This window comes from Macrobrachium rosenbergii, chromosome 51 (assembly GCF_040412425.1).
Source record: "Macrobrachium rosenbergii isolate ZJJX-2024 chromosome 51, ASM4041242v1, whole genome shotgun sequence".
Classification (NCBI taxonomy): domain Eukaryota; kingdom Metazoa; phylum Arthropoda; class Malacostraca; order Decapoda; family Palaemonidae; genus Macrobrachium; species Macrobrachium rosenbergii.
This window is the reverse complement of record NC_089791.1, coordinates 56,385,060-56,400,382: the sequence shown is the minus strand read 5'-3', so window position 1 is coordinate 56,400,382 and position 15,323 is coordinate 56,385,060. Positions and strand designations below refer to the sequence as shown.

General features: G+C 36.9%; 1 protein-coding gene and 1 pseudogene across 1 annotated transcript in view; both read left to right on the top strand.

The window, feature by feature from the left end:
* Positions 1-15,323, top strand: part of LOC136833059 (G-protein coupled receptor GRL101-like) — a 115,325-nt gene that overhangs the window by 41,838 nt on the left and 58,164 nt on the right. The window contains 5 exon segments of the mRNA XM_067094706.1: positions 7,177-7,275; positions 10,053-10,187; positions 12,371-12,393; positions 12,395-12,521; positions 13,706-13,886. Coding sequence (XP_066950807.1) covers positions 7,177-7,275; positions 10,053-10,187; positions 12,371-12,393; positions 12,395-12,521; positions 13,706-13,886 — 565 coding nt within the window.
* LOC136833583 (5S ribosomal RNA) lies at positions 8,488-8,605 on the top strand (annotated as a pseudogene).

Genomic DNA, 15,323 nt, shown 5'->3' with positions numbered 1-15,323 from the left:
CAGTTGAGCTGATGAACTTTACCGGCGTTACCTTGGAGTCTAGGATTTGTCTATTGTTCTTGGCCAGGATGTGTTCTCGAATGTAGCTGATGAATAGCAAATATTATTCGGTGATTTCCGCGGCCTTTCAAACCTCATTTTGTTATCTCTCTTAAAGTTTTCTCTTTGCGCGTGTCCAGTCGAGGTAAAAAGAATTTTTTTTTTTAACTTTTCGTTTTCATTGAAATCTTTAAATTGTCTCAACTGTGATTAACGTAATAAACTTTTAAGACCACTGTCATTCTTCTTTTCTTGATTAATGTTCATTATCCATTTGGTCTTAAGTAGCGCGATGAACGATGAATTTCCAAGTACTGTACGGAGAATTTGAAAATAATGTTTTGATTATCTGAAAATATCTTACACAAGAACGTAAAACTATTATTATCATCATTTCACAAGCGTTGCATTTCATTTCCGATGGGGTGGATCCAACAGGGATTCGAGTAACTACCAGATACATAGTTCACTGCTGAGGCCAATAGATGTGCAATGGATTTGTCATTAAAATCAAGTAAAAAAAATGCGCCGAAGTATCTTCGCCGCAATCGAGTTTTCTGTGCATCTCAAAAATCAAGGCCACCAAAAATAGATCTATCTTTTGGTGGTCTCAGTATGATGCTGTATGAGCCGCGGCTCATGAAACTTGGTGGCCTAACCTATATCGTTGCCAGAAGCACGATTATGGCTGACTTTAACCTTAGATAAGATAAAAACTACAGAGGCCAGAGGGCTGCGATTTGGTATGTTTGATGATTGGGGTTGGAGATCAACATACCAATTTGCAGCCTTCTAGCCTCAGTAGTTTTTAAGATCTGAGGGCGGACAGAAAAAGTGCGGACAGAATAAAGTGCGGACGGACAGACAAACCCGGCACAGTAGTTTTCTTTTACAGAAAACTTAAAAGGACCTAAATCATTGCCACTTGCATGGGATCGAACTTTTAATTTTGGCTGGTGAGGAGATGTTGGTAATTGATTAATATTATTTAACTAAGAATCGATCCCTTATCATGTTATTTTTGGTAATGTTTTAGTCACAACGTCGTTGATATATCCCAAAGAAGAATCTGTTATCATTCAATACCAAGGTCAAAATTCAAATGGTTTTATCCCTGACGTTTACGACGTACGAATCTAAAATCTCTAACTTCCATCCTAGAGTTTCCTTTCATTTAAAGGAAATTGCTTTCCTAACCTTGTTTGCGAAAAATAAAATGCAAAGAGATAGAAATTTTGCTTTTGCTAGATCTGAGTCGCGGCCGTTTTCAGTCGTTCTCTTGACGCTTGGTCTTATTTTCTTCAATTTCCTCTCTCGGAGCCCACAAAGGGAAGAAGGGTGGAGGAAAAAAGTATGAAAGACGCTTTTGTGTTAGAACGAGTTTCATTCAAGGGCTTCATTACCGCTTCGGAGGAGAGAGATGTTGATCACGATCGGAAACCGAACAAAAACAGAGAAAATAAGACGTTGTTTTCGTCTCGAGCTCTTTCGGAAGTTGCATTTTTAAGATTTTAGGATAATTTAATGATGTTGTAACTGAAACATTACCAAAAATAACACTAGGAATGGTTGATTAACTTAATCATCTTAATCAAGTACTAACAACGCCCCACCAGCTAACAATTAAAAGTTTGATCCTACGTAAGTGTCACTGATTGCGCATTTGTCGGTCTAAACCAGTGATTCTTAAACTGGGGGCGCCAGAAGCTTCCAAGGGGGGCGCAAGCAGAGTTGCCAGATGGTGCCTATTATTTTTTTTATTTGTGATGTTCATTACAAAATTGCCAAAAACGTTATCACTGCTTCCATATATTTTCTAATTATTATCTCAAAACATGCCAAAATTTCAAAATACAAGTAAATTTTAATTTCAAATCTTGTTTATGAATTGTCTTTTATTGTTATGATAAGTATAATTGCATACAAGTAGACAACATATTGTTTATAGATTAAATTTGGCAAAAATTTCATGGGTAGGGGGGCGTGGGGTCTATACATAATGCAGAGGGGGGGGGCGCAAGGCAAAAAAGTTTAAGAACCACTGGTCTAAAGTATTGGGTTTCTGGTAGTTCCTCGAATCCCTGTTGGGTCCATCTTGCCGGAAATGAAACGTAGGCAATATGCTAATGGTAATATCTTTACTTTCTTGTGTGGAACATTTGAAAGGAATGTGGTTGCACGGTAAATTTATAATGGATTTGCCGGAGATGGTACTCTTAGTTGCTCGATTTCATTCAGTGTTTAGGTGATTTCTTGAAGTTGTCTTACGCTAAGTTACTGCTTTAGTTACCCTTGTTTTGATGTTAAATGTCTTGAAGTAACATCACAATAAGTTGCTTTGTTTTACTTAGTGTTTGGATGCTGAGTTGCTCAAATGTGATAAGTGTTTTGATGATATTTTCCCTGATTCTGACTTAAAATAAATTCCCGTCTTTATGTTTTGATGGTATATTTTCGAGACTGACTCAAGGTAACCTGTTCTGTTTGACTTACTGCTTCGATATGTTTTCAGAGATTACCATATGATAAGTTGTTTTGCTTTAGCCAGTGTTTTGACGGTGAATTTCCTGAAGTTACCTTACACAGAGTTGCTCTTTCTGATGGTATAATTCCTGAGATTGCTTTCGGGAAGTCACTTAGTTTTAGTAAATGTTTTGATGGGAGTTTTTGAGGTTGCCTTATCGTATGTTACTTTGTTTTAGTGATTTTATGGTATATTTCCTGAGGCTACCTTGCCAGTGGTTGTCATTGTAAGTTTCTCTGTGTAACTCAGTGTTTTGATTGTGTATTCCCTTAGGGTGTCTTGCGCTCAAGTTGTCTGCTGTACCTAAAGTTTTGACGTTATATTTCCTGAGGTTACCGTCACATAAGAATTTAAGATTTCCTTAGAAAGAGATTCCAGACCTCATCGCTATTTATTTTTCCCTGAATTGCGCTCATAACGTAGACAGATTCTTCCTTGGAATTCAGTTTTTTATCAGAATTCGATCCCAGTTTCATTGTTTCCTAGTGCCCATGTGAATGGGTACTAAGGATTCGTAATATGTTCTATCATTTTTTTTTAGGATTCCGAAATGACGTGGTTCTAGAGAGAAAATAAAAGCATAGAAAATTAAATATGATTTTTAGAGTTTTGATGCATATTGTCATATTGGTGGTTTCCCTAAGATTATAATTTCAACTTTATATTCCCTTTAGATTCTTCTCTTTGAATTTTCTTTAGCATTTTAACTACTGAAACTTGGGATTTGTTTGTTCTGTTTGTTAGAAATATCTTCATTCAAACCTCGACTTTATGAGTTCTCATATTTCGCTTCTTCCAAGAGACACACTTAATTTACGCACCCCTATTTTAACATCATATTTGAAGGATTTAAAAAACTGCATTCACATTACATTTGAAGTAGTATATAATTCAAGGTCATCAAAGATATTAGCAAGATGTACAAAGAGTAACATAACCACAAGCCTATCATTGAACAGATAACAAACATCTGGGTAGCGATTAGAGGATTTGTTAATAATAATCGTATGATTCTTAACTTGAGGATTAAGTTGGCCATATGCCAGAATGGATTCTTGTCCAAGGCCAGCTCGTAGTCCTAAAGTTGGCCACCCTCATATGCTAGCACAGACTTGGATTCTTAACCAAGGCCTGGGACTCAAGTCGTTTTTCGATGTTGACATTTTCCCGTTTTCTTTGTCTTATTCAAGGGTACTGACCCTTTCCCAAGACATTACAGACACTTAACCCTTTTGCGTCATAGAACTGGTACCAAACGACAAATAACAGCATAAAGATACATTTTCAGTTATATACATATATCTTTCTTCTGCTTGTATCGTCGATATATTAAGAAGGTTGACTCTGTAGTTTTCAGCGTTTTGAGGGATTGTAATCATACTTTAAATCATATTTGTTCAAACGGGTTAGTATGTTTGGTACATTTTCCAAACCCCACCAATGACTGGGTGTGTTTAGCAGACTTTTAAGAATCATAATGATTTTTAACAGTTTTCTTTTGCTGCCTGCCGCTTCGTTTGCTATTTGATTGCGGTGTTAAGATGATATTAAAATAATAGTCCGCACTAAAGAGATTAAAAAAAAAACAAAATTGAATGTATTATCTGATGACGATAGTCTGTGATCTGTAAAAAAAAAAAAAAAAAAATCAACTACTGCAGCAGGAAATTTATTTTTGTTAGTTCCAATTATTTTCAGCAATAGATCTATACAGTAGTACTCCTATACTAGTCTAATAGTAGGAGTGGGAAAGGATGGTAATCTCCATCCTCTGTCTATTCAGTTTTTTATGGACTATTATAACCCAGAGGCCTACGACTTTCGAACGAATGATGAATGCAAGAATGACACTAGAGGAAGGGTCGTCTTCCATTCTCCTCCCATGACCAAACCATCTAAAACCCATTGTACAAGGAGAAATATATAAATGATATTCATTTTAAGCGGAAGCTACCCTGTTCTTGTTCAGGATCAGTCTATTACATATTCAGTTCAAGATCACCATTTATAGTATCTCCCTTGCCTGTCTCCCACAGTTCCTGCCTCGACAGATATTCTATTAGTTATAAATGACTTGGTTTCCTCGTCAGTTATTTTCTCTCCCCCCTGTTTTAATTCTTAAATTTTGTTTAGTATCATAACAGGAAGGAAAGGATTTCCTCATGCTGTCCTGACATGATGGAATCCTTCCCCTCTGTTACGCCAACCAACTGTTCATTCCAGACCACAAGGGTTGGAACGCCAGATTCCGCAATTTTTAATCCCATTCTCTCGATCAACTCCGATGGTTTATTTCTCAAATGAAGAAGTTAGCTCATCCAGTTAAAGAGATTGTATGTGTTCCATGATAATTATTCTTTGAAGGGAATTCATCCATTCGTTTTGTTTGGTAACCTCTGGGACAAAAGAGAGCCTTTTTCGATCTTTCCTAGATAGTGGCCCTCAAGGGTTTCGGGAGTCGTTACCTAGGACGGATATTTCTTAGAGGTCATTATCTTTTGATATTTACAATCTTTTGTTTAAGTTTTTACAGTAATCCTCAACGGGCTTGTACCAAAACGCCGCACAGGTGGATACATACCAGGTCAAAACCCTTGGGGTCACTATCAAGGAAAGATCCCTTTTTTCCTTACTTATTAAATACTGATATGCAAATATATTGTTCGCGGTCAGTGAACATCTGTAAATAAAAACTTGGTCAATGATCTTTTAATATATCTTTTGAATGTATCATAGTAAAAGATTACTTCTGGTCAGCGTATCTTTATTCAATTTGTTCCAAACGCATCAGCATAATATCCAGACATATTTTTGATAATCCTGAGATGACAAAAATACTGCCATGGCAGAAAAATTATCCTTTAGTCTCTCTCTCTCTCTCTCTCTCTCTCTCTCTCTCTCTCTCTCTCTCTCTCTCTCTCTCATATTTGTATCAGTATGCTTGCGTTTACTTGCGTTCATCGTGTTAATCCCATTAGGACACCGGATTTTCAGAGGACATGGTTGTGTATAAGAGGGACTAATTGGTATGAAGTAGAGCAGCTGATGGATATCATACATGCATAGATGGTAATCCCTTCTTCTGGGCCATGACTTCATTTCTCCCGTAGGGGGGGTGGTGCTCAGTGTACCTCACGCGGTGCACTGTAGGCACTGCTTTACGTTCTTTGCAGCACCCCTTCGGCTCCTAGCTGCAACCTCTTTCATTCCTTTAACTACACCTCCATTCATATTCTATCTTTCTTCCATCTTACTTTCCACCCTCCCCTAACAATTGTTTCAACATTATTTTTAGCGCTGATTGACTCATAGTGCTTGGCCTTCGGTCTAAATTTTACATTCCAGTTTCAAATTATTTTCAACAGAAAGAGTGATGACCCATTAATGATAGGTGTTCTTATTGGAAATAGAAAAGTAATAAATTCCAAGAGGACTCTGCAGTGTGAGTGCAACAGTGAGGGGAAGAGGGAGGGGAAGAGAATTTGACCAATGAAAAGTTGCAAAGAAAGTGGGGAATACTTTTGAAACTAGCGAAGAAATAAAAGTAAAAAAAAGAAAATAGCAACGTATACGCCATATGTAATTATTTAACAAAGATGATAAGGTAGCTTGCTTTTGGCATTTCATTCATCCATTCAGACCCACCCCATTGAGACTCTCTCTCTCTCTCTCTCTCTCTCTGTCCGTTGAGCGTGAGAGGGTTCTGAACAAAGCTCTCATTTTGTAAACATTAAAACTAATTACATGCTGGTACAGAAACCGGAATGATGCAAATAAACTGCAAAAGAACGTAAACTACAAGGAAAGATAAAATATAACCACAGGAAAAGATGAAACCAAATTAGCACGGTCTTGCTCGGGCCATCGTAATATAATTTATGCAACCCCTCGGTCTTTTATAGTTTTTTATTTCCTTATTCATTTTATTTATTCATTTATCTATATATTGAAATTTATTAAATAAATTCATTTGTCTAGTTATCTTTTTATAGGAAATAAATAAACATAATACCATAAATTTATCTAATATATATATATGAAATCATAATTTTTCAGAATAAAAAACTCTTTTAAAACCAACAATATATCAATTTATGCAACCCTTTATATTGTTCTCTTTATATATATATTTATATTTATATTATATATTATATTTATCTATATATTGATTTATTAAAAAAACTACATTATTAAAACCAACAATATATATCTCAGCTTGTATAATTTATCTTTTTATATGTTTATGTATAAATAAACATATATATATACATATATTTTTATAAAAACTTATTTTAAAAACCAACAATAAATATATTTATTTATATATATATATATATATATATATATATATATATATATATATATATATATATATATATTATATATATATATTTATTTATTTATCTTTATTTATTTATTAATTTATTAAATTTATTTATTGAAAATGTTAATTTAGTCGTCGAAAATGGGAGTGATACTTTTTTTTTTTTTGCCAGAACTCCACTCGACGTTATTTCAATGTACCATACGTACCATTAAATCTTGACTTTCCTACGCACTTCATCCTTTGGTTTCTAAAAATAACTCGACTTCCTTTCCGCATCCCTCAACAGGTGACTGGGTATCCTGCGGCTCAGGTCGTCAGGTGCACAGGTTCTTTTGGTGTGACGGTTGGCCGGACTGCACTGACAACCACGCCGATGAGCTTAACTGTAAGTATACAGTTTACAGTTGACAGCATTCTGTAAGAATAGTCAGTCAGAGGGAATGAGACCTTGAGGTTTTATGCACACGATGGTAAATTTGAGTCAAAGAAGGAAAATAATTCTGCATGGAAGTTCAAGCAAGACTGCCTTTTTGACATTGGTCTAAAATAGTTCTGTACTATTATAAAGGATCTCTCTCTCTCTCTCTCTCTCTCTCTCTCTCTCTCTCTCTCTCTCTCTCTCTCTCTGTATGTATATATATATATATATATATATATATATATATATATATATATATATATATATATATATATATATATATATATATATATATATTCATTTATATGTGTGTGTGTCCTTGTACATATATATATTTCATTCTCAACTCTGTAGTCGGCTTTATAATTAATTTATGCTCTGTGGTGGTTTTACATCTCAACTCTGTGGATGGTAACAATTAATTGTAGTCGCGTTGTAAGAAGTTTTTCGTTTGTTTCTCACAGGTGGAACATTATCCTGATTGGTTTCAACAAAGGCCTGGAATACGAACACAAAGGCTGCTGTCACTGAAAATTTATTATCATTAGTACGTCACTGCTAATTCCTTTAATTTTCGCAATAAATACATAAACTGTTTTCTGTGAAAAGATCTCATTTTGATTTAAATTGTAAATGCTGAAATATTTTCCTTATAACGTTATTTTTTATCAACATCGCAAAGGAACAGAGACAACAACTGTCACACAAGAAGTAATCATAACAATAACCGCAACACACGAAAACCATAAACTTAACTTTTCCAGCTAAAATAATTGCAAGCATACGAACACTTCCCTCGCACGCTAGCGCAAGCTGTAACCTCACACACACACACACACACACACACACACACACACACACACACACACACACACACACCCACACTCACACACAAAAGTTACTAAAATATGGGGACAAATGTTTGGTGGGATTCAAAAAAATAAAATATGTAATATAAGGTTTGATTAGGAAGCAGCAAAGAGGGTTTAGACAAGGAAGAGGTTGTGGATGACGTGTTTGTTATAAATCAGTTGTGTGAGTAATGTCCTAGTTGGGACAAAAATCTATGCAGCACCTGTTGTCCGAGAGTCCTTCCTGTGAAGAACTTATCAAGTAAATACCAGTCGTACAAGGGATCCCCTGTACGATCAGTATTTTTTTTTTTTTTTTTTTTGTCATACCAACGGCCATACTACGTTGAAAGGCCGCTTCTCGGCCGGTCAGCGAAGTTATGCAACGTTGGGTCTGGTCAGTACTTGGATGGGTGACCGCCTGGGAACACCAGATGCGGTTAGCGTACATTTTAATTTACCCCGTGGGTGGTATTGCCGTCAGTGTAATTCACGCGGTGACCAGTAGACATTAAGGCTGTTTGCAGCTTTCCTTCGGCCCCTAGCTGCAATCCCTTTCATTCCTTTTACTGTACCTCCTTTCATATTCTCTCTCTTCCATCTTAATTTCTACCCTCCCCTAACAATTGTTTTAACATTATTTTAACAACGCTGAATGACCTTACAGGTGCCAGCGATTGACCTTTGGCCTGAATTTTATATTCCAATTCCTATTGTCCAAGAGAAAGCTCGGAATAGATTCCATAGAAATACGGCGTGGAAGGTCGCTGGTGTATGGTACAGAAGACCATTTGATGCAAGCAATTTGAAGGTTCTCCGATGAAAGCGAAACTTTTGTTAGGAATTTATGAGGAGTATGTGAGCATGATAAGAAGGAATAAAAATGGTGCTTGGTACGATAATTGAAGGAGAGATTTAATAAAAGAAAAAGTAAGTTTATGAAGGTCAAGTCACGGAAATGAAGCCCTAAAAGTTGATATGAATTGCGGAAGAGTGTTGCAGATGATGGTATGATGATATAATGAGAGAAAAGGTAAATTGCAGAATGATTGAATCACGGAAGGAGGCAGCAGGATCTCTGCTAGAGTTCTGGAAAAAAGATGAATGTCTATGAAGGCAATTATTGTAATAAATGAGGCCATTGTGGTGCCTATCATGCTTCAAGCAGAAATATTGTCAATTTAGAATGCAAATGAATGAAACAATTGGAAGCTGATTGAATTTATTGTTTGCTATGTGCGTGTGGAGTTTGAAGGGTCGACGTTGCAATGTTTTATCCGAATTAAGCCATTTCGTCTTAATGGATCTAGCTTCACAGAATAAACAAAACACGTATTACAATAGTTCCATCTGTACGTAGTTTAACTACTGCATTCATCACCGGTAAACGCCTATGTGCTAGGCAGGATAGTGACCATTTTGTTTTGTTCTATAAGAAGGTGTTCATGTTGTGAATAGTCGTTATATAATTGTATCCGGATGTAATTATACCTGTTATTAAATGCTGTAACCTGAAGAATAAAACATGAAGACCAGTTATGTAGAAATAGAACATAGGAAATGAAGTTTGTACTCGATGATTGGAAACAAAGCTTGTTTTTTTTTATTCTTATTTTCAGAATGCTTTCCAGAAAGCATTGGTCAAATAAATCGTATGATATATATATATATATATATATATATATATATATATATATATATATATATATATATATATATTATATATATATAAAAAAATTTTCTTTTCGATACTTGTACCTTCATGTTTCCTAGTACTGTACACGAAAAAAAAATCCTTAATAACCATGTGCCCTATATAACACTTGGAATTTTATTGTCTAAAAACCTCGTATGACACACGAAGCTTCACAATAGCCCTATGTACTCCCACAGGTGGACCTTGCAAGGAAAGTGAACTTCGTTGTAATGACGGCCAGTGCATTTCTAAGGGTAACCATTGCGACGCTCAGTGCGACTGTGTAGACTGCGCTGACGAACGAGGTTGCCAGACTTATGACTTGGTCTCTGGTGAGTTGACATCTGTTTGCATGCAGCTGAAAATTATTTTACACCGCTTAAAAATTACGAGAAAAAGTCCCTTTTCTAACCTTTACTTACATAAAAAATTAATTCAACAGCCTTTTCTTACCATCGAGCTCTTACTTCTAAAGGTTCGATTACCCTGTATTTTAATGGAAAGCGCCTTGGCGTTCAGCATGAAAAACTTCCTCTTATTCTAAATAAGTAACCATAATCACCTTTCAGAATCGTAAACTTACTCATTACAACATGCTGAATTCTATCATGAGCTTTGCAAAACCCACACCGGGAAAAATAGTGTGGGTTTTGGTAAGGAAGAGGATAAAAGACTCAAGTGCTTGTTATGAAACAGCTGTGTGAGAAGTTTGAATGAAGAAGGAAAAAGCTATGTGGTATACATGGACGTCGAAACATGTGTATGAATTTGTACAAACGAGTCACATATTGCACAGTTAATTACAGGGTTGACATTACAGTTTAATATTAAACTACCTTTCCCGTATATTGTTAATCATTATAATACTGTATATATATCATTTTGAGGGAGCCTGAAAATTTTTCATATTTTTTCAACGTCGAGTATTTTTTTTATTTATTAAACCTTTATATTATAGGAATTAGTATTTCCTCCCTACATAAATTATTTATCTTATACCTTCACAATTATAGATATTAGCAGTACCAAATAAAAAAGCATCCAGGAATCGAAAATAATCTTTAATATAGCTATAATTTTTATTAGAACACCATAACTGAACATTACTGCAATTTCAGATTTTTATTCAGCAGCAAGGGTATCAAGCGAATTAAGAATAGAGGTTAGAAATATAGTTCCCTAAATGTTAAAACTTTTCTAACCTAACAAATACGATCTTTTCTAAGACTTTCGTGGGTATCTTGGTAAAAAAGCATAGTTTTGTAAAAAACCTTTTGATAGTTTCTTATTCTGTGTATGTATATATATATATATATATATATATATATATATATATATATATATATATATATAATAAGAAAGCAAATTGTTACAGATTATACATAAACAAAGCCACATCCAACACCTTCAAAACATAACAGACACAACTCGAACTGTCAACCTACTGCCCAGTTCTCCTCGCTGCTGGGAGAAAAGCTCTGAATGTACAGCTAATAAGGCAGGGCAGCCGATCGAGGCTACTACCCCACTGCCAAATCAAAGTCCTTCAAAAGAAGGCATCGTGCTATATAATAATGGGAAAAATGCACGTTAAAGACGAAGAAGAAGAAGAAGAAGATTTGTATACATACTCTAAATCTCTACATCTCATACTCATACTCTCTCTCTCTCTCTCTCTCTGGGAAAACTCTCTCTGACTCTAATAAACCCCTCTCCTCTCTAACTCTCTCTCTCTCTCTCTCTCTCTCTCTCTCTCTCTCTCTCTCTCTCTCTCCTCTGTAACACCCCCTCTACTCTCTCTCTCTCCTTCCCTCTTAAGATAGTTTCTTCAATTACATTGCCCAGCATTTTTGACGTTTCATTTTTCACCCTTTCCTCCTCCCTTCCTATCGGGGCTGAACTTGGACTTAAAGGGCATCAGGAGTGTCACTATTCATTTCAGCATCCTCATAAACAATGGATTACGCACTAATATCTGTCGTTTTGGGTTATTTATACATGTCACCCCCTTCCCACACCCCCTTTGGTGCCAGTGATGTCTTACCCCACAGCATTCTTTTCCAGATAGTAAGTCATTTATGTATACCATGTTTGGTTAAAATTGTGCAATGCATTTCAGAGTTATGCTGGAACATACACACGCACAAACATACATATATATATATATATATATATATATATATATATATATATATATATATATATATATATATATGTATATATACTATATATATGTGTGTATATATATATTGTATGTATATATATATATATATATATATATATATATATATATATATATATATATATATATATATATATATATATATATATATATATATATACATTCAGAAGATGGACTCGATTCATAGGAACAAGCCCACAGGGCCCATTGACTTGAAATTCAAGCTTCCAAAAATATAAAAATTTGTATAAATACACACACACATATACATATATATATGTGTGTATATATAAATCTATATTTATATATATAATTATTTTGCATCTTCCACAGGAACAGCCATCTGTCGGGTGTCTGGAAGCCATAACATGCGTGGTCGACGCCCGTCAGAGGGGTAAGGACAGATGCCTGTCTGCCGGCACCATCTGCGATGGTTTTAATCACTGCCACAACGGAGAGCAGGTGTCTGATGAAACTGGTTGTGGTAAATATTTAGAAAGATAACAATTGTAATCGTTTTCAGTTGTCTGTAAAAGAAAACTATTGTGTCGGCTTTGTCTGTCTCCGCAATTGTTCTGTCTGCGCTTTTTCTGTCCGCCCTCAGATCTTAAAAACTACTAAGGCTAGAGGGCTGCAGATTGGTAATGTCGATCATCCACCCTCAAATCATCAAACATTCAAATTGCAGTCCTCTAGCCTCAGAAGTTTTTATTTGATTTAAGGTTAAAGTTAGTCATAATCGTGTTTCTGGCAACGATATAGGCCAGGCCACCCGGTTCATACAGCATATTACCGAGACCACCGAAAGATAGATCAATTTTCGGTGGGCTTGATTTACGCTGTAGCGGCTGTACAGAAAACTCGATTGCGCCGAAGAAACGGCGGCGCATTTTGTACTTGCTATTTTTGGTAATGGATAAGTTTTCTTACGCTGCATTTTTGTGTGTCCGATGGAATCGAATGTAGAAAATTAAGTTGTTTTGTTTAATCATTAATTTCAACAACGAACCTTATTCCTTCAACATTATTTTGAAAATCTGAGGAGCCTTCTGACCAGGCACCTTGTGGAATCAGGTCTTGAAATTTCGGCTTTCTTAAATATACATTTGGGGAGCGCTTATGGTAATGAAACCATTTTTGAAAGAATTGATTTTCATCATCTCAAACTTGGCAGATTAAAGATGCTTTTAATGTTAAATATGAAACGTTATTTTCCCCGATATTTATCGCTAGAGCTGTTATTTTTAGTTATTTAATTTATTTACTCGTTTGTTTATTTATCTATCTATCTATGTATCTATCTATATATTTATTTATTTATTCAGTTTATTCATCTATCTATCTATCTATCTATGTATCTATTTATTTATTTCTTATTTCATTTATTAATTCATCTATCTATCGATCTGTCTTTTTATTTAATTATTTTTTCATTTTATCAATTCATCTATCTATCTCTGTCTACATCTATGTATTTATTTATTTATATTTTTATTTACTTAATGTATTCATTCATCTGTCTATCTATCTATCTATCTATCTATCTATCTATCTATCTATCTATCTATCTGTCTATCTATCTATCTATCTATCTAATTATTTATTTTATTTTAAATATTAAATACAGAACCAGCGAACATGAAATTGTCGTCTTTGGCCTGCCCACAGAAAACGCGAACGCAAGGTGTCCCACTGGGGAGGATGACCAGGGGGGAGAGCAGAGCCAATCCTCGAGGTTCCTGTGCAGCGACGGCAGATGCCTTCCCGGCGACGTCGTCTGCAACAGACGGATTGACTGCCTCAATGGCGAGGATGGGCGGATTGTCATAAGTTTATCATTTATTTTTCGGTCTGTAGATTGGTCTCAGTGAATCCTACCAAATGAAGTACTCGGAATTGGGGTAGTGCCGTCAGTGCACCTCAGTCTAAATAAACATCCCGGAGAAGTAGTGCCGTCAATTACCTCAGTCTAAATAAAGCACCCCGGAGGTTGTAGTGCCGTCAGTGCACCTCAGTCTAAATGAAGCATCCCGGAGGGGGTAGTGCCGTCAGTGCATCTCAGTCTAAATGAAGCACCCTGGAGGGGGTAGTGCCGTCAGTGCACCTCAGACTAAATGAAGCATCGGAGTAGTGCCCGTCAATTGCACCTCAGACTAAATGAAGCATCCCGGAGAAAGTAGTGCCCGTCAGTGCACCTCAGACTAAATAAACATCCCGGAGAAGTAGTACCATCAGTGCACCTCAGACTAAATAAACATCGGGTAGTGCCGTCAGTGCACCTCAGACTAAATAGGCATCCCGGGTAGTGCCGTCAGTGCACCTCTGTCTAAATGAAGCATCGGAGAAAGTGATGCCGTCAGTGCCTCGAGTCATGAAGCATCCGGAGGTAGTGCCCGTCAGTGCACCTCAGTCTAAATGAAGCATCCCGGAGGGGTAGTGCCGTCAGTGCACCTCAGTCTAAATGAAGCATCCCGGGTAGTGCCGTCAGTGCACCTCGGTCTAAATAGGCGCATCCGGAGAAATGGCGCCCGTCAGTGCACCTCAGTCTAAATGAAGCATTCTGGAGAACAGCGCCGTCAGTGCACCTCAGTCTAAATGAAGCATCCCGGAGGGGGTAGTGCCGTCAGTGCACCTCAGTCTAAATGAAGCATTCTGGAGGAGGTAGTGCCGTCAGTGCACCTCAGTCTAAATGAAGCATCCTGGAGGGGGTAGCGCCGTCAGTGCACCTCAGTCTAAATGAAGCATCGGCAAAGTGCCGTCAATTGCACCTCAGTCTAAATGAAGCATTCGGAGGAAGTGATGCCGTCAGTGTACCTCAGTCACAAATGAAGCATCCTGGAGAAGTGGCGCAAATCAGTGCACCTCAGTCTAAATGAAGCATCCCGGAGAGGCTAGTGCCGTCAGTGCATCTCAGTCTAAATGAAGCATTCGGAGGGTAGTGCCGTCGGTGCACCTCGGTCAAATGAAGAATCCCGGAGGTTAGGTGCCGTCAGTGCACCTCGGGTCTAAATAAAGTACCCGGGGTAATTGCCGTCCAGTGCACCTCAGTCTAAATAAGGCATCCGGGGTAATTGCCGTCGGTACCTCAGTCTAAATGAAGCATCCGGAGAAGGCGGTGCCATCAGTGCACCTCAGTCTAAATGAAACGCTCCGGAGTAGTGCCGTCAGTGCATCTCAGTCTAAATGAAGCACCCTGGAGGGGGTAGTGCCGTCAGTGCACCTCAGACTAAATGAAGCATCCCGGAGGGAGTAGTGCCGTCAGTGCACCTCCAGACTAAGTGAAGCA